Raw genomic sequence first — 20,709 nt, 5'->3', positions numbered from 1 at the left:
ATTGAATCCATTCAAAGTGTTGCTGAAAGTGATTGGGACATTGCTCTTTTTTTTTCTTTTTTCTTACAAGTGCTGCTAAAATTCGTTGGAAATTCAACACTTTCGAATCATAACCACACAAAGATATACCTTACTTCTTTTTTCTTACAAGTGCTATAGACTTTTTCATCTACCATCAAAGGTATAATTTACTTCTCTTTTCTCTTCAATTAATCATAACCACACAAACAAAAACCCTTTACCAACCAAAACCACAATCACACAAAACCCTAATTATGGGAGAATATTATAATGTAATAGATGGCCTAATTCCACATAAAATTCAAATTTTTTGGGGAATAGAGGTCTGAATATTATAATCTAATGGATGGCTTGAATATTATAATGTAATAGAAGTCTACATAGAAATAAAATTCAAAAAAAAAAATTAGAACCCTCTATCTTTTAGAAAATTTGTTTGGCTGATCCTTTGTCTTGGAGTGTTGGGACCAGTTGCTTTTTTAAGTGTGAGATTTTTATGTCTGTACTGTTGTTGTAAGGCATTGCCATTGCCATTGGTTTTGCCTTTGTTTTCTATAATAAGCTTTAGAAGTACTTTCTTTTCATAATTTTTTAAAATTTTTTTTTTTTTTTTTGTGTTACTTTTATTACTTAAACATTAAATAGTAGTGATGTTAGGTTAGTTTTTGTTATACATTGTTTGTTGTAAATGACAAACCAGAAATTGTCAACAAAGAAAAGGGCACTTAACTCTGTAATATTGTACCCTATTTTAGCTAAAAAAAAGTTATGTTCTTTCTTATGTAATATTGTACCCTATAAATTCCAAGTTTATATTTATTTGGTGGGTAAGAAGTAAGAAAACAAAAATTTAGACTTCTATTACGTCTGAATTTTTTTCCACATAAAAAACTTATATCTGAATTTTCTACAAAAAAAAAAAAAAAGAAGGGAAAGAGGAGGTAAATAGGGCAGCAACCAGCTAGATTATTTAATTCACATTTTCAGCTTCTTTTCCATGCATTTTCATACATTAACTTATAGCCACATAATCACACAACACTTGTACTAGCTGTCTTCTACATAAACTAACTCTAATTAGCACAATACACATCATAAACCTAACAAGAGGTAGGTGGGTTGTTTGAAAACAGTGCTAATTTTAGCACATTATATCAACTTGGAGATGCATGTGCTTATATTGCAACTATAGGCTTTGGGCCAATATTGAATTTTCTTTAACTACTTATAATCAATCCGAAATGTCCTAAGAAGCAAAACACACAGCTTCTGCAGTGTACTAAGCCTTTTTTTGTTTTTAATGCCAAATTCCATTGTTTAGGCTCTCAAATTTTTGCACTTTTTTTGGAAAGCTTTGTTTTTGTCTACAATTTTATTTAGGATTTTTTGTTTTTAATGGCCTTGCTTTTGGCATACTTCTAATGCATTACAATTCTCAAATTTTGGTCCAACTCAAATATCTTATTTTTAGTAATTTCTTTTTATCGTTTATTCATTTTGTGTTCGGCAAGAAACTATCTTAGTTTATTGTTTCCTATTTGAATTTGTATATTTTCTAAAGTTGTCTCTAATTGATATCTACATACATAAAAATACATGTATATATACTTCAAACCATGCATGTTTTTTTTGCCTCATTGGTCATGACACACCTATTTAAGATAGGCTTCAATGACTTATAAGTTATATATATAATGTCCCTAGATGACATGCATTTTTGATACATAGGAAAGACTAAATATATTATTAACGGTAATTGACATTGGGTATATTTGCTTACATTGTCATTGACTAACATCTAATTGTACTTGGTGGACAGCTATGGTGGAAACTACTCAAGATCGCCCAACAATGTCTAGGAGGCGTAATGTTGTACTTTCTCAAAAACTGGCTAAAAGACCTTGACGCACTCGTAAGACTAAGGATCAAGGTAGTGGAGTTAATGAACATGACATGAATGACATAGGTGCTGCTCTAGTAAAAACGGTTGAGGTTGAAAACGATGGGGGCAATCAATTGAATGTGAGTGACATGGGTGATGATTTGGGGGATGAACTAATAGATATGGGTAATGAACCAACAAACATAAGTGATGATCCAGGTGATGAACCAACAGACATGGGTGACTATGAAGACTAACCAGCAGATACAACTGAAAAAGTTAATGAAGATCTTACTGGACCTTTTCCTAGAGGGCCATATGATCCTTCAATTTTGAAGAGTTTTCATTGTCACGTAGCAGCAAAAATTTGGCATAATGATGTAAGTCATTGTCTTACATTAATTTAATGTTTTAAATTTTGTTTCAACTTTACTAATTTTTTTTCTTTTTTTTATTCTATGTTGTAGGAACGTGGAATACTTAAATGCTTAAATCATGGTTTTAAAGTTGGTGAATGGTCATTCAACTTGGAAGAGAATGAACAGTCCAAATTTCATGGTTTAATTATGGGTTTAGGGTTGATTTCTTTAGTGAGTTGCTCATATAAATTTGTAAACAAAGTTGTAGTTTCAGCCTTTGTGGAAAGATGGCAACTAGAGACAAACACGTTTCATCTACCATTTGGTGAGATGTCACCAACCTTAGATGATGTTCATGTAATTCTAGGGATTTCAGTGATTGGTAAATCAGTCTCTTGCAAGAAGTTATCAAATGTTAACGCTGCAAGTCTGCTAGTCGAGGCTTTGAGAGTAACAATAGATGAGGCAAATGTAGCGTTGAAGTTAGCACGGGGCCAGTCTATCAAGGTAGAATGGTTGAGACAACAGTTTGGGTTAGTGTGTGATGCGGACAATGATAATACCATTGAGTGTGCAACTAGGGCATATTTGTTATGTTTGTTAGGTTGTACCTTATTTGCAGACAAGACTGGCACACGTGTTCCGGTAGTGTATTTGTTTTTTCTTATGGATTTGCGATCGGTTGCTTCTTATGCTTGAGGTGCAGCCGCATTGGATTTTTTATACTAGCAATTGGGTACTGCCACAAGGTATGCCGTGAAACAGATGGTAGGATACATGACATTGCTGGAAGCTTGGATTTACGAGCATTTTGTTGGTGCTAGACCCCACTCCAATTTGGACTATAAAGAAGATTAGCCTTATGTCTTTCGTTGGATTTCTCGCACGCAATCCGGTTCGTCAACGTCTATTTTACAAAGGTTACGAGAGGACCTCGACAAATTAGAGGCCCATGACGTAAGTGTCAATCTTATGTCAATGTATGTACATATTACTTGCTATTATTCAACCTAATTCATAACTTACATATAAATTTTTTACTATTGTAGGTTATTTGGGATCCATACCATGATAAGCGTATTGAGCATCCTTTTTCAGATGTTGCTTACTATAGTGGATGCTTAAAATGTATGCACATTATTGAACCATACCATCTAGATAGGGTGCTGAGACAGTTTGGTAAGGTGCAAATTATTCCCTCACCTTCGCTTGCTCCAGTTCGAGCCTCTAGAGGATCCACTGCAAAATAGTACAGCATTGCCTATAAATACTTGGATACGATTTGGGAGAGTTGGGAAAATCACTTGTTGGCTGAGACAGTGCGTAGTGTTCTAGTCTTGCATCCATAGGATTATGTGCCAGGTTACTTGGACTGGTTTACCTCCATTTCACACGTGCAAGTTCAAAACCCGACACATCATTCTAAGTATAACCCACGCACTGAGACATCAGCTGATTATCGTCAACTTCAATTTGTATGTCAATTTTTACCATTTTCATATTCATATTCATATATGTTTTGTTTAAGGAAATTGTTAAGTTTTATTTTATTGTTTGCAGCGTATTGACAGTGCCTTGAGCATTTTATGTTCAATGCTCGAAATCAGATACAATGAAGCAGCTCCCACTCGAGATATGTTACGCAATGCTATAAAGAAGATAACACAAGTCTTGGAGGGCCAACAGTCCATTGAAGAACATACACCATTAGAGAACTTGGTGTACACTCATCGCAAGAATCGTGGAGCAACGTCTTAGACTTTAGTATTTGTTGGGTTCAAATGTTTTAAATGTGTATTTTGACATCTTAGTCTCAAACATATGTTAAACTTTGTGATGGTGTTGGACATAAGTATAACAAAGGTCAGATAACACTTTAGTATATGTTAGTTTGTCTGAGAAAATTTTTTGGTATTGTAGACACCGCATTTTTGACCGCTCTTAAGACTTAGACGCCACTGATTGATCACTCAATAATGAAAGTTATATTGTGCAAATGTTCGATTTCTTCAGCAAGAAGAGCTTCTAAATCCCAACCTTACACCCAATTTTTTACTAAAACTATTTTAGACTTTAAAACCCTCTCTTTCAAAATATTTTTGAAAATGTTTCTACGATATTCCGAGGCTCGCATTTCGTTTAAAAGTTGCACTTTTCAGTAAACCAAGTAAGGACAAAGTGGAAATAAATGGAAGAGAGGTGAATTCTTTGAAAATATCTTAAACATCTTATTTAGAGATTTAGAGTTGAAGAAAATAAGAAGGGGGGGAAGAAACCTGGTTGGGGAGAACTTGGGCTTGAAACTGTTGAGAGAGAGCTGAGCAACCTTCACTAAATCAGGCCTATCTCTTTGAACACTTAGACTTTAGTTGTGAGGCCACCACCATTAGAAAGTGGACTTTCGGGGCTTCAATTTAGACTTAAGAATCTCCTAAAGCCAAGTCCGAATGAGGAAGATATGGCAGTTTGAAGTTAAGCATCAATCCGATTAAGACAAAACTGAGCAACCTTCACTAAAATAGGCATATTTCTTTGCACACTTATAATTTAGATGTGAGGCCACTTCCATTGGAAAGTATACTTTTGGGGCTTTAATTTAGACTCAAGAATGACCTAAAACCAAGTCCGAATAAAAGAGATAAGCCCGTTTAAAGTCGGGCCTAGAAGCAGATTTTGTTGTGGCCGGCAGGTGGCTTGCAGCCACTATTTGTGGACGGTCGGCCACCCGGCCACTAGTGTAAAGCCCAGATATTTTTTCCATCTATCTTCCAAATGCTCCAACTGTCCCTATATAGATATTTTCGACTGAGGGACTATTTTTCTATATATAGAGGATCTCTCTTCTTGCTTTTAAGGTTAGAAACTTTTAAGAGTGAGGAAATACTTTTGAACAATATCCTCTCTCTCTCTACAATTCTCTCTCTCTCTTGCAACTTGCATAGCCTTTGCCCAAAAACTCTAAACCAAACCTAGAGAGCTTCTTGCTGAGGTTATTTGAGCTCTTAAAGCACTTGAGAGTGTGAAATTAGTGGTTTATGACTTAAGGGTTCATTCCTCTTCAAGAGGTATACCTCCTCTTGCCTTTGTACCATCTTTACACCACTTGTTTTTCATTTTTTCTACTATGTTTTGGATTGTTTAAAACTTGTATTTTTGGGATGAAACTTGTGGTTTAAGGCCATTAAAGGTAGAGGGGTTGATAGCCCTTCTTTACACCTTGCTTCTAAGGCCTTTGCCCTTGTGTTTCCCACTTTGTTGTCAACTCTTTTTGAGCTTTTTAACACTGTTTTCAAAGTTATTTCAATGGCTAAAATCATATTTTGAGGTCCAAATTTGGAGGGGTTAGCCTCCCCTCCTTGTGTCTTGCTTACTAGCCTAGCGTGTGATATGTTTTAGTATATTAATCTAACTTTTTTTAGCTTAATTTCAGCATGTTTTAGGACTGTTTTTAGACTGTTTTAGCACTATTTTTTATTGATAGTTGCATTTGAGCTTTGTTTTGCATGCTTGTAGTGTAATTGTCCTCATGAGTTTGGTGTTCTAGGGCTTAGACATCATCTTATTTGAGTTGATTGCATTTATTTATGACTTTCGATACTTATGATCACTCTTAATCACCTTTGCAACCTCCCTCCTTTCTTGGCTTTTGATTTTCTTTGAAAGTTGCTTCAAGCTACTTGCTTGTTTAAAGCATGAGATTGAGGTCTTGTGCTTAATGGTTTAATCATTTTGGGGTTCATTACCAATGACATGAAGCTTCTCTCATGTTTAAAACAACTCTTGGTTTGAGCCTTCTTTCCATTAGAGGACTTAAACTCATCATTAGACTCAATGAATTAAAGAATGGATAGTAATCTAAAATGGAGTGATCAAATTGGTGAATAAAATGGTGCAAGATAATAAAAAGTGTTGTGTTCAATCGGACGTTAATTGAACACATGGAAGCTTGAGGCATTTCATACTCATTAGTGATGAAATGATTCAAGTTTCCAAGGTCACCACTTCCCTTGATCAATTCATGAAATGGAGGAGGTTTGAGTCTTATTTTGTTGCATTTATTGAAATTGCATACTTTGGTTCATAAGTTATCATGCAATGAAATTGCTTGAGTTGATGGTTTGTGGACCAAGTTTTGTCTCTCCTTTGATTTGTTCATGATAAGGAAAGGTGAGTTGTACAGATAACCCTTGAGAATACCCTGTGCATGCTCTGTTTGTTCTTTGTTGTATCAAGATGAACTGGGCAGCAGTGGCTGGCAGGCCACCTTTGATGGCCGGCCGACTATCACTGATGGCCGACAGGTCCTCACTACTGGTCGACCAGCCACTGATGTAAAATTCAGCAGTGTGTTTTTTAAGTAGAGCAGAGCCATTCTGGAGGTGGACAAAAGTGTAAGCGTTATCCTGTGCAACAGAGACCTTCTAAAAGCAAAACAATGGCCTTTTCGGGTGGAAACCGAGTCCGTGCATAAGCATTCCTCACATACCGAGCATGTTTAAGTTTAAATATTTAGCTTAGATATTTGTTGTAATTAATTAGTTGTAGCTAATTAATTTTGTAAAGTGTTGTAATTAATTAGTTAGTTAACTAGTTATTCGATTTCATTTTGTGATAATTAGTTAGCTAGAACAATTAATTACTTCGGTTTGTAATAATTAGTTAGGTAGTTTAGCTAATTTAATTTAATAATTAGCTTATCTTTAATTAGTTAGCTAGTTAGTTCATTTGGACTTTCCTTCGTGAGAATGCAATGTTTTAATAATGTTTATGTCTTCCAATCCCATGTCTTTGTCCCTTTTATTTACTAGCTTATGATGGTTAGTTTAGGGACATTATGTTTCGTTTAGCATGCTTCATGTTTGCATCCCCTTGTATTTCATGCACCGAGGCTCGGTTCATTATTCTAACTTGCATTGTTAGTTTAAATATTTCTTTCAATACGTGCTTAGACCGTATGCTATTTAATTGATTCATATGCCATATTAGTAGCCGAGCCTATTAATTTCATATTGTATGTGTTGCATTAGTTATATTGCATAAGTTAGGATCATGCACCTTTCTAACTTTATCTTCTTTTTGGCTTGGAGTACTAGGTGAGCCTTTACTCGCTTTAGCATATTACATGTATGTGATTGCTGCCATGTTTAGTATGCTTGCCAAGAAGCTAAGTGCTTAATTGCTATAACTGCTTGAATGCTTGTGGATGAAGGCCAATTGCTTGAATTGGAATAATTTGAGCAATGTTCGTATGCAATCACTTTTTCAAGTGGCACATATTTCAAAATGATTTTCAAAACAAACATAAATCAAATGTTCCAATTCTTGCAAAATTAGTCTATACTTGTGTGTGTGCACATCATATAGTAATGCTAGCCTAATAACTGGAATAAGAGCATATAATGTACATAAGATTCATATAATGACTAGTAGAGGTCGATCTTTGATCAGGCGAACGGGGGTGCTCAATTCATTCATGACCTTCCCCACTCATACCTAAGTTCCCAAGCTGAGACAATCTTGGTGATGACGAACATGTGGCCTTTGGTACGAGTCATGGGTTTCCTAGATTTCCCAAAAATATTTAGATGGCGACTCTGTATCTGGCAAAGCAGCCCATTTTTAGCAATTTGATTCAAAATCAATTTTTCAAAAGATTTGCTGGATTTGGACTCCTTGGTATTTATCTATTTCACATTACACTTGTGAAATCAAATTCAGAACCGCAGGGGGGCACGAAAAAGTCGAGCTATAGGCATACATTTTGATAGTGATTTGTATATGACACAAGTATGAGCTAGGCTTGTATATAACTTTACCATACCTTTTTGGGCACTCAATGAATTATTTTGATGGTTTAGCAATGATATTGAAGTCAATGAATTTGTTTAGAATTGGTTTGATGGTTTGAATTGATTTGATAATTTGTTTGTTTGAAATATTGGTTTGTTTATTGCTTTATGGTCATCACTGAATAAAACAAATCTGGTCTAATGAGTAAACATGAGTTTTATGTTCATCACTGACTAACCAAATAAATCCTCCTCATTTAGCACTGTAAAACCGAATCAAAATGACTCACTCAACACTGTAATGCTGAATAGGTAGTCTTCGTTTAGCACAGTAATACCGAACAGATATGGTTTTTTAGTACTATAGTGTCGAACATAAATGCTTGCTGACCCAATCACAGTTGCTGGCCTACTCATTTCAGCACTATAGAACCGAATAAAAACAATTCGTTCAGCACTGTATAGCCGAACAAATGTATTTTGTTCAGAACTGTTTTGTCGAACAATAATGATCTTGTCAACACTGTATGTCCGAACAAAAATGTTATCGTTATTAAGAAATTTTTCGTTATAATGTACAAGAATGTACAAAAATATTAGAATGTACAAAAATATTAGAAACCAATACTTGAACAAAATGGTTGTTGTTGACAAAGCCAATACATATCTCCTTGCGAGAGGTAACAGACGTCGGTATTGACCTAAGAAGGAGGAATGTTAAACATTGTTGCATAGACAAGTGAACCAATACGACTTGGTAGAAAGACGATATAAGATGACCTATGTCAAGCATCGTCATTCACCGGTTCAAAATATGCTAAGATGTTGGTAAGGTCATCGATTCTCTTTTGTGATCCAAATAATTTCCTGTAGTGGTCACTATGCGCATGCAACTCTTTAAGTAAATATTTTCTCACTTGTAACCATCCTTCTTCTCCAAAACCCATCAAACCAGCAATAGCTCAAAACCCACAATTGCCATATACTACAACATCCTTAACGTATTTAATATATCGTCTCAATTCAGAAGGGAATGCCTTTAAAAAGCAATTTGGATTCAATGATCGCAGCCAGTGAACCTATCACAGGCCAATGCCAATGTTAGACAATAAAGTAGACAACATGACACAATTACATACCTCACTAGTAAACCATGTACATTTTCTGTCTTCTTTGTTTTCACCTTCTTTTGTTGTTACACTCGCCTTGGCAATGACTCTGGGTGAATAACTATCTTGTGCTGAAGCAACTATTTCAAATGCAGATGGCTCAGGACGAGTGGAGGCCTCAATCTTCAATTTTGGCCAACCCCGAGGATTAGACTTCACTTCCGAATCAATCAAAAATGTACAATCAGGTTTGGCTAACTCTCTCAATTTCTGTTACAAAAACCTCTTCACATCTGGATCCACCTCCTCGAATCATTTGGCAAACAATTCTAACTTAGGTGTACAAGTCCACTCTTCACTTACAGTGTGTGGGGTACTCAACATATCAAGCTTAGTCCAATATGAATAAACTGAAGTGAAGGGGAATTGGCCTATTTTCCCTCATGTAATTTGCTATCTCATGTGCACATGGCAAACCACGAGTACGTCGAACGACACATTCACATGCAGTAATATCAATACCAACAGAAGATGCTCGTTTAGACTCTACCAATATGATCTCTAATGCAGAAATTGAGATATTACCACGAAGCTCCTTAAACTGCGCAGGTTTGAAATCATGTTGCACAACTATCTTGCTTGTCTCAAATGATGATTTTATTTCACTATGTTGCAACTCAAGTAAATTGTGTATCCTTGTCCAATTCGACTCAAAATTTCCTTGACTTGATCCAAGATATCTTTTAAGTTTTGCATGTGAACTCTCAACCCTATATATGAAAATAAACTGTTATAAAAATAATGTTATAAAAAACTAAACAACTAATAAATTTAAATGTTCGTATTTACCTATTTGTTGTAGAATTTCCAAAGTGCATAAATGTGTCAGTCCAAGCAGCCACAAATTTTGACTTGTATATATCCAACCAAGATGAGGTAACATAATGAAGTGCATCTTGATAAGTACTGGACTCACTATATAACAAAGACAGTCGTTGCATGTATACTTCTTCATACAATGACATAACCAACACATTCTAACTCGTTATAAACATTTCACATTTATCCTTTGTCTCAAACATCTTTTTGCAATTAGCAAGCACATTTTTTCCAATTTGCCATCTACAAAACAAATTTGTAGTTTCAGGAAACACCGTACATATAACATTCATAAGGGCTAATTCTCTATCTATTTTCATCCATAACACTACGCAAAATACCAAGTGCCCATGTGCAGTTATCCTTCTTCTCATACTGGAGGTATGCAAATGCAACTGAAAATGTCATGTCTGTCGATGTCACACCTATAATCTCCAGAAAGGGCAACTGATATCGATTGGTCTTAAAAGCACAATCCATCAACAATACTTTTGAAAATGCATGTAACAAATTCAAACTAGTAGGATGTGCAAAGAACAAATCAGTCACTGTCTCAGTATCTGCACAGCTCCTATGCCACTCAATGTACTTATTCACCGCTAATTGACCTAATAATTGTTGCATTTGAGATCTCCCGTCTTTCTCAGCAACTTTATACCTATGACGTGTATTGTAAATTGTCTTCATTGTGGAAGCATTTGCATCATCATGTTGTTTCAATGTAACCAATATCTCACTCAGTCGTACCACACTCTTCGACATGTCTACCAACAAAAAGGTTTTCTCATGTGATAACCTTCCAGCATAAGAATGACCCTTAAGATATTCTGCAGCAGGATGATTATGCACACCACAAACAACTATCAAGATCCAATCATCATTTGTGGCTAATTTTTTGCCCTTCAATAAAAAAGAACATTCACATTTTTTTGTACCAGTCAGTCTTGCTTTTTCTTGTCTTAGGCCTGCTATTTTTTCGAGTGTCCCTATAAAATCCACTCCTCTCACAAGCTAAGCTAAGTCTTGGCTTCCTACCACGAATACCACCCTCATCTGATTTCTGCATGACAATAATGAATCTATTTTTTCTTCCGACTTGACGTGCCCATCGAATTCACTCATCTCGATTCTTGAATATTTGAAATAAATAAATTAAACTAACCAATTATTGCACATAAAAAGGTACATTATTTGTAAAACAATCAAAGACTCACCTCATGAGTAACAAATTCATTACTATAATCCATTACAAGTTCTGAATCAACCTTACTGCCTCTAGTCGAAGCATCACCCTGAAAACACGTGTAAATATAATTTCAAAATTGAAAAAATGATGTTCATTTCAACAGTCCCGAAACTAATGGTTTTGTTCAGTTCAACAGTGCCAAAAATAAAGATAATATTCGGTTTAACAGTACTGACTATCTGCATTAATGTTCAGAACCTATATATTGAACGAAAGGATTATGTTCAGTACTGTATTACCGAACATAATCCTAACAGTCGGCAAACCAGTACCGAACAGCTCGAACAAAACAAGAACGACTGAAAATGACCGATAATGTTAATACAAGACAGATAAACTTACCAATGAAACGCCGGTCTCACCAGAATTGTTGTCATCGTCCTCCATTGCTTTACATAGTGAAATAAGTGATGAAGTATACGTTATACTTGAAGCAAAACTTTCAAGTTTGATAGGGTTGATGATGGTGATGAAGATGACAAATTCAGGATTTAAGATGATTATGAAAAATAATAGATTTAGGATTTATGGTGGTTGGTTATGAAAAGTAATAGATTTAGAGTTTACAAATATGGAATACGTATAGTTGGAATTGGAGGTGGGGGTGGGGGTCCAATATTATAGAGTATTAGTTCTTATTTGATAGGTGGGTGTTCCATTTAATAATGTTTTTTAATGTAATTTTACTTTAAGGTATAATTGTGATAAAAAAAAATTATAAAATGGGGGGTCTAAAGAATTTTGGCAGGTGCTAATAGCAGTACTCAAAATATAAACTAATTTGACAAAAATAAATGTCAAAAAAATATTTTAAAAATTTTTAAAAATTATTTCTAACCATCAAAGATAAAATCATGTAAAATTGATAAATTTTTTACACATTTATTTATTTATTTATTTTACAAAATTAATTTTTATTATGTGTTTGGATGATGACCATGTAATGGGTGGTTGTTAAGATTATAATGTGTAATTAATATATAAAATGTTTTTAGTTTTGAATTTTTAATTTAATGGATTAGTTTAATAATGATATTAAAGTTGTCGCCATATTTGACTTTTGAAAAAATATAAACTAATTTAATGAAAATAAAAACTACCCATTACATGATCATCATCCAAACACATAGTAAAAATTAATTTGATATAAATAAATATATAAATGTCTAACAAATTTATCAATTTTATCTGTAGTGGGTAGAAATAATTTTTAAATATTTAAAAATATTTTTTGATATTTATTTTTATCAAATTAGTTTATATTTTATCAAATTGATGATTTTGTCCGTGAAATTAAGCAATAGTATATTCAATTGTTCTTATTTGGAACAAGATTCAAAATTTTGGATCAAATGTGTCACAATTGAAAAGTCAGGAATCAAAGTGACACAAGTCTCAAATTTTAGAGACCGTTAATGTAATTTGCCATTTATTTAAAAACAATTCAACTTGTAAATTAAAGAAATTTGATATGCGAAAATAGAAGCTTTCAAGCCCTCTCTCACGCCCCACTCAATTGATCATATTGCCTCACCTATCCTATCTTGTCCGCGAGTCTTCATAACGCATGTTATTCCCCACGCTTACATGGTCGTTCTCATTTTATTTGTATCAACAATGATTTAGACCACTAAAAAATATACTATTAATAGCACTAATACATTAGAAATAGCAAAAAAAAAAAAAGAAAACAAGACATAGAAAGTGGGCGGGGCCCACTGCTACATGTGCTCCCCTTAGTACTCCTTTTTTAGTGCTCCCAAGCATTTTTCTATTTGTATAGATTTTTATGAAGTTAAAATCCAAATTTAAAATGTCATGTTTTTGTAGGATCCTCGTTTATCATCCATAAATTTTAAAATATATATATATATATACAAGTGTGTCTATGAAAAAAAAAATACGATAAATTAATAAAAGTTATAATTATCATATGATTTAATTTTTCATTAATAATATATGCAAAATATATCACAGAATGACCATTTAAAATTATTAAAATGGACCACTGTGAGCCCCACAAGTTCGAACACGACAAATTGACAATTGAATTCGGACTTAAACTTGAAAAAGTCAACTAATTTTCTATTATAAAAGACACAAAATATAAATATATAAATATTCATTATGTTTGGTTTCAAAAAATTGCGTCTACTTTTTTAAAAAATTGAGTTTTTTATTTTTTGTTTGTCGTATTTTTAGTTTTTAGTAATTTTTAAAGGGTTAATTATATTTTCTATCCCTAAACTATCGTTAAATTGTCTACTTAGTCCCTAACCTATTGATTGAGTTTACTCAGTTCCTAAAATATATAAATCAAAATCTATTTGGTTCCTAAACTATCGATTATTTTTATGATGTCCCTAAAGTATTTACTTCAAACATATTTAGTCCCTGAAAATATTATAAAAATAAAAGATATGCCCATAAGTAAGATAAATTAGTAAAAGATCTTACCTAATTAAAATTTTATTACAGAAAATCGTAATTTTTTTTAGAAGTGTTTTATTTCATTGTGTTTTTAAAGGGAAAATTAGTCTAAGGTCCCTCTCTCATATTTAGTAATGAAAGAGATCCATAATTTTATTTTAGTCTAAAGTCCCTCAACTCCCACACTCATATATCACAGAGAAATTCCCATATCTCTCTCTCTCCCCCCGACCTCATCACTTCACCTCCACTAAGTTTGGTCTCTCTCTTCTCACTCTCTGCTTCCTCTCTCTCTCTCTCTCTCTCTCTCTCTTTCTCTCTCTCTCTCTCTCTCTCTCTCTCCCCCATCAATGGCAGCTGGGACAAACGATCGTCTGAGGATTCGAATTACAGACGCAAAGTAGCAGATATGGGAGATCTCCCAGCAAATCATCCCCCCGCAGCAGCAGCAGCAGCTCCGATCACTACTTCTCCTCCCAGACAGAATACCAGCAGCATTGTATCTGGCAACCCAGCTTAGACCTCATTTTCACTCTCCACAACACCACTCCCTTCAGATTCACCGTCTCCCGCCTCTCCTCCGGCGACATACTCTTTGACACCTCGCCGGATGCCTCCGATTCTGGCACATTTCTTATTTTTAAGGATCAGTACCTGCAACTCTCATCTTGTCTCCCTTCCCACCGCTCCTCCCTCTACGGCCTCAGAGAGCACACCAAGAAGTCCTTCAAGCTCCTTCGCAACCAGACTCTGACCCTGTGGAAAACTGACAACCTCAATCTGTATGGTCTCATATCTAATTTAATTAGTTGAGCAACTTGCAGTTTACATCTCTGATAAAGTTCCCAAGATGCTGATTGGAGATCCAGGTAGATTTCGGCAAATCATCACAAATCTCATGGGTAATTCAATCAAGGTAAGTATGCATCAGCTTCTCAAATTTCATTGAATATATGGGAAAACAATTAGGGCTTTAAAAAAGTTAAATTCTGTTTGCAATCTCAGATGGGTTGTCGTCGGAGTGTATATATATATACATTTGTATGTGTGTATATATATACACTTGTATGTGTGTGTGTATAAACTGATGTAGTGTATGATTATATATTTTGATAAGTATATATCTTTGGTTGTTCAAATTTCTCCTATGGACCAAACCAGAGAATTTCTCTGGACCAACCTAGAGAAAATTCAATTCAAACCAGAGAATTTCTATGAACCAATCCAGAGAAAATTCAATCCAGACTAGAAATTTCTCTGAACTAACCCAGAGAAAATTCAGACCAACCAAACCAGAGAATTTCTCTAGACCAACCCAGAGAAAATTCAGTTCAAACCAAAGAAAATTCAGTCTAAACCAAAGAATTTCTCTGGACCATGTAAACAAACCCATGGTGGTAACGTTGCAAATTCAAACAGGTGATGAAATAAATTTGGGAAGCAATGCCCATGGCGATCTTGTGGATTTTATGGAAAACAAGGAATGAGCTGGTTTTGTTAAAATAAGCATCTGGTGTTGTGCGAGGCAGGGAGGGCAGAGAAATTTTTTTAATTTTCTCTGCCTTTAATTGAGTAAAATTGGTGAAGTCAATTTTCTCTAGGCTTGAGAAGTCCAGAATTTATCAATTTTCTTTGGTTTGAAAATTGGTCAAACTAAACCCAGAGAAATTTGAATTTTCTCTAGGTTTAACCCAAAGAAATTCTTTGGAAGTCCAGAATTTCTCTGGACAAAATTTCTCTGGACTAATTTTCTCTAGACTAACTTGAGGGACCTTAGACATTATGAAAATATTGAGTTTCCTTTATGCTGTAAAATCTTAATACGAGGGACCTTAAAAAAAATTCCCTGTGTTTAAATTAGTGTTAAAGTCTGATTTCTCAGTTTTACTAATAAAATTATATGAGAAAAATTCATCAATATTATAGGGTTTTATACTACTAATTATAACATTTATGGGCATTTACAATTAAATATGTTTGAATTAAATGTTTTAGGAACTTAAAAAATTCAATCGATAGTTTAGGGAATAAATAGATTTTGATTTATATACTTTAGGGACTCAGTAGACTCAATCGATAGTTCAATGACTAAATGGACAATTTGGCGATAGTTTAGGGGTAGAATGTATAATAAACCCATTTTAAAATATTTTATGCAATTTTTTTTTTTTTTTTTAGTTTTTAGATATACCTAATCTAAATACGCTTAAAAAGTATAATGTTTGTAAAAAAAAAATAAAGAAATTTTACCAAATACAAAAAATATAAAGAAAAATACAGAAATTTAATACATTTTCATATTTTGTTGTATTCAATGCATTTTTTTAAAAGATTTCGTACAAATTTTTTTTTTTAAGTATATTAAGATTAAGTAAAGGAGATTTTTTTTAAGGTCCTTCATCTTAAGATTTTATAAGATAAATGACATGCAATATTTTTATAGTGGTTGGGGTCCCTAAACATTTTAAAAAAAAAATTGATATAAAGAAATTTTGATCCAGAGAAATTTCAAACCAGAAAAATTTTTCTCCGATTTGAAATTTCTCTGGTTTGCTTAAATTCTCTGATTTTCTTTGTTTTTTAAATTTTATTTGGGTTGAAATTTCTCTAATTTATTCACAAATTTCTTTGTGTTTTGATCAATTTTCTCTGATTTGCTCATAAATTTCTTTATGTTTTGACTAAATCAGAGAAAATTGAACTATAAAATTGAACGAAGATAAACTGGCCTAACTTTGATTTTCAAACTTTTGATTGTTTAAACTTATGAAACTCCTCTTTAATCCAATCTATAATCGTCTTGACACCTACTGCATTCCTCTTGATTCCTCTTGATTTCTCGATTTCCTTTGCAATTGGAAGCACAAATTGTTTCAAATGAGAACTACTTATTTTTCAAATTTTAGAGAGGAATTGAAAACTGTTAAAATGGGTTCACTCATTCAATCAAAATCAATTTTAGGTTTGGGTTTACTTTGAAATGAGTAGGTCACTATCCTTCTTTGTGAAGCATGAGCTACCTAGTTTGAAGATCGATTAAAAGTCATTGAATCGATGAGTCATTACTTTTTGCGTAATCAGGTTCAATCTCGAGCAAGGTCAACTAATTGAAGAGTGTTTTCCATCTAAGTCTCTTACACGAGGAAGAACTCAAAATCTCTTTCAATTCTTTTCCAGATTTCGTTTCGTAGCACCAGAATCAATCCAGCATTTATGAAAAACGAGAGAGAATGAGATAGTGGGTGTAAGATATGGGTATGAGTGAGAAACCTTAGGTTACAAAAAAATAAAAATAAATTATGGGTATGTTTGGTTTGCATTTGGGAGATGAGTTTTAGAAAAAAATTTCTAAAAATTGTTTGGTTTGAATTTTTCTCAAAAAATTTTCAAAATCACTTTCTCTCTCTTATACATAAATCAATCACTTTTTCTCTCTCTTCTCTCCTTGTCAATTACTTTTTCTCTCACACACATCTACTCAAATTCTCTAAAAATATCAAATCATCCCAAACTCTCAAAAAAAAACTCTCCCAAAATATACAATCAAACAAATCAATTTTTTTTTTAAATTCTCTCTCCAAATTTTTTTTCAAAAACAACTCTCTCAAAAACAAATCAAACAAGCCCTATAAATCTTTTTCATTACTAAAAATTAGAAAGGGATGCTAAATTAAATATCCCTTAACTAAATCTAAAAATTTTAAAAAGTTAATTAAAATTTTTTAAAAAATCAATAAAAATATAAATATGCATATACATTTTATAGGACCCTAGTACTTACCATCATCTCACCAAAACTCACAGATAGTTATTTCAGTGTTAAGTTCTACTAGTAGACTGTGACTCGGCCTTGTCCTGACCTCCGCCACGGGGCAATTTGTATTTGTCTATAAATATGTAAATGTATGTCTCATTTTTACTTCATATATAAATTTGATTCATTAATAAGTTGGAATCTGTTTGTGTTAGCTCTTCTCCAACTCCGATTCTCATATGACCAGTCATCGTCATGGATTTTGACAAACAAACAAACGAACGAATCTATTTCATTTCTCTCTCTCTCTCTAGGGTTTGACGTTGGAATCCCACTGTCGAAGCGATAATACGTATATATCTCTGTATATACATACATATTTCATCACTTCTTGTTGCTGAAAAGCATCAAACTTTTACCTTCTACTCGGGCACGCATGTTGAAGCTGCGAGTTTTCGTCGTCGATTGCATTGTCCATTGAGGTTTGAACTCTTATTCACACTTTCTTCTCTGTATTTTTCATGATTCTACATGTTGATTTCTACATTGAAGTTGGTGGATTGCAAGAACTAGCACACACTAGGGTTTAAACTTCTCTTTACGTTGTTTGGCTGATAAGAAAATGAAGGAAAATAAGTAAAATTAAGTTATGTTTGTTAGGTCTTCACTGATTTCGACCCGAGAAACCATGAATTTTAGCTGAATTGAGGCTAATGGAACTGTTTGGTTGGTTGTGTATTGTTTTCCAATTTTACGGGATTACGTGCGATTTGAAATTTTAGTTAACCATAAGTTGCTTCAGTTTGCTTGTGATATGGTGTTCTTAATTAGTTCACAGGGGGCTCGCTTTTGATCTGATTTACAATTTACCCAGAGCACTCTACATTTGTTGAGTCCTAAAATTTGCATTTTCAGTTATTTGATTGCTTAGTGTACTTCTGTGTTCAATTATAGAAAGTTGTCGGTGTTGTCAGGTTCTCAAGCATGATATATGTATTAACCAATTTATTTTTTTGATTTGATTGTGTAACAAATTAGATAGCGTTGTTGATATTACTACAATAAAGAGCCCAAAAAAGCACTGGCGAATGTTGCTTGATGTATGTTAAACGATTGCTGGCATGGACTTAAATGCCTCACCGCAGCCAGAAGAAGATGAAGAGAATTTTGAGCCACACTTACAAGAAGACACTGCTCCAGAACATATAATAGGACATGAAGAACACATAGAGTCTGCAGTTGAAATTTTTCGTCGGGTACTTCATTTTCACTTCCTATGGCATGTATATGTAGTTGGATTTACTATATAACCATGTACAAGACTTCGGTTTTATGCATAAAATGCTCTATTTAGTTTAAAAACATCATTTTACCCTCAAAAGAAAGTAAGAATTAGTTGAAAAAAATGAAGTGTAGCCGTGTCCCAGTGTCCTTGGACATAACAATTAGACGAATCTGACACTTGACGACATGCTGATACCTGAAACGTACCTGAGTCCTTGTAATATAGTTCATGATGCTTCAAACAAAGCCTTATCTTATGCATTTCCTATTAATGGTTTTCCTAATGGTAGGATTAAGACTCTCTCTCTCTCTCTCTCCGATGTGCACACATACATTAATGAGTACGTAGATTTTGTCACATGAATTTTGCTCATATTGATTTAAACATTTTCATGTGCACCCGTGGTGGGTGACTATTGATTTTGTGTGCTTCTTGCATTAGGAGCGTGAAGAACGACGTCAAAGACTAAAAAGAGAACGCCCAGATGACAGACCAACACAGGCATCTCAGCCACCTATTAATGACCAAATGTACCAGAAAAATGATAAACCTTATGATAGAAATAACCTCCCCCCTGGTAAGTTCTGGGTAGTTGTTATGCTCTTGTTTCCCAGTGATTGATTTCATGTAAAAGAGAATTGAATGATGCCCCAGTCATTCTCAATATTGCGTTTCAAGTACTTATTTCATTGCATCTGCTGATGGTTAATTGCTGAAAATGGAATGGTTTTGAAGTATGGCTTTTTGTTGCACACATGAAATTATATCCCTTTACACCTATTTTTTGCCTACCAGAAATTTTTAGATTTAGCATGTGCTGTATTTGAATGCAGCTTTAGCTTTGGGCTTTTGGTTTGTGTTGTATTGTGTATAGTCATATTTCATGTGTGAGAATTCTTTTTGAAGTTTAGATGATAAATATATGATCACTACAAGTACTTGATGTCTAGTCCACACAAAATTTCTTTAGTCAAGAGTTCCTCATTTCCTTCCATGTAAATACAACATTGGTGCGTTAAAATTTTCTGTAGTGTTGTATTTAAGTTCTTGTGGGGCCCTATCTACGTAGACCCTGGTGATGGATAGTAATGTGATTTTAAGCACTGGTTCACATGTTTACATGTGTGCAACTGTGCATACTCCAAAACATGGGATGCTTCTATGTGAAAACATGAAATATGGCAACTAGACTATCGCTTCTAATTCTGCCCATGATATTCTCTTTTGCTGACAAGAAATATATTTTTTCTTCCCTTGATTATCTCTCTCGCTTGTTTTTTTTATTAATTATATATATTTTTTGAGAAGAATAAAATTAAAGGGGATTTGCAAGGAAGTGATACAGGAGTACCAAGTTGCAACTAGATTGAAATTGTGTTGAAATAAAGTTATATGATGCTTGTTGTGGTGTTTGTTTGGATGACACAAAGGTTAAAACTTGCCTTGGTTCCAACTTGGCCTCAAAATTAATTCAAAATTCATTGTGAATGGTTGTAGATGAAGCTTAGTTATCGGATTAGTGACATGAGATATTGGTGTCACTTTTATATCCACATTTTTCTTATTATCATTCTTGTTTTTCTTCCTGAATTTATCTTCTTGTGAGATCTTTTAGTGTTGTAGGCATATGGCAGTCTCGTTTTTATTATGGGTAAACTACCAATAGGTTCTTTTATTCCCATCAAGTCTTATTGAAAGTAAGTTCTAGTAAAATCATCGCTAAAAATATTTTTTTTGTGACGATTTTTTGCACATATCACTAAAAATTGACAATTAGTGATTTTTTTGGTCACAATTTTTATAAATTGTTGCTAAAACTTACAATTAGTTACTTTTTTGTGACGACTTTTTTTTTTTAAACTGTTGCTAAAACTTATAATTAGTGACATTTTTTGTGACCAAAATTTCAAACTATCACTAAAAATTAACAATTAGTGACTTTTTTTAATAGTGTT

The 20,709-nt window shown here is 33.7% G+C and overlaps 2 protein-coding genes across 7 annotated transcripts in view; one reads left to right on the top strand and one right to left on the bottom strand.

The window, feature by feature from the left end:
- Positions 1-10,345: 10,345 nt before the first annotated feature.
- On the bottom strand, positions 10,346-11,672 carry LOC114319884 (uncharacterized). Its single transcript, XM_028266949.2, has 3 exons — positions 11,628-11,672; positions 11,254-11,331; positions 10,346-10,939 (listed from the first exon to the last, which is right to left on the bottom strand). The coding sequence occupies exons 1-3, from the start codon at positions 11,670-11,672 to the stop codon at positions 10,346-10,348; spliced, it is 717 nt and encodes a 238-aa protein (XP_028122750.2).
- Positions 11,673-17,490: 5,818 nt separating this feature from the next.
- The window catches only part of LOC114319874 (mRNA capping enzyme family protein), a 38,193-nt gene continuing 34,974 nt past the window's right edge, over positions 17,491-20,709 (top strand). For 5 of the 6 annotated variants that reach the window (XR_014363455.1, XR_014363456.1, XR_014363457.1 and 2 more), the window contains exons 1-3: positions 17,491-17,951; positions 18,508-18,725; positions 19,196-19,331. Coding sequence is in view for 3 of the 6 variants with exons in the window: in XM_082919135.1 (XP_082775261.1) it covers positions 18,591-18,725; positions 19,196-19,331 (271 nt within the window). In the remaining 3 variants the exon portion in view is untranslated. The remainder of the gene's footprint in view (positions 17,952-18,507; positions 18,726-19,195; positions 19,332-20,709) is intronic. The other variant, XM_028266938.2, reaches the window with a different exon arrangement.

This window comes from Camellia sinensis, chromosome 3 (genome assembly GCF_055761805.1).
Source record: "Camellia sinensis isolate YWXY chromosome 3, ASM5576180v1, whole genome shotgun sequence".
In the NCBI taxonomy this organism is placed as follows: domain Eukaryota; kingdom Viridiplantae; phylum Streptophyta; class Magnoliopsida; order Ericales; family Theaceae; genus Camellia; species Camellia sinensis.
The sequence above is the reverse complement of the archived record's forward strand: the minus strand, read 5'-3'. Positions and strand labels throughout refer to the sequence as shown.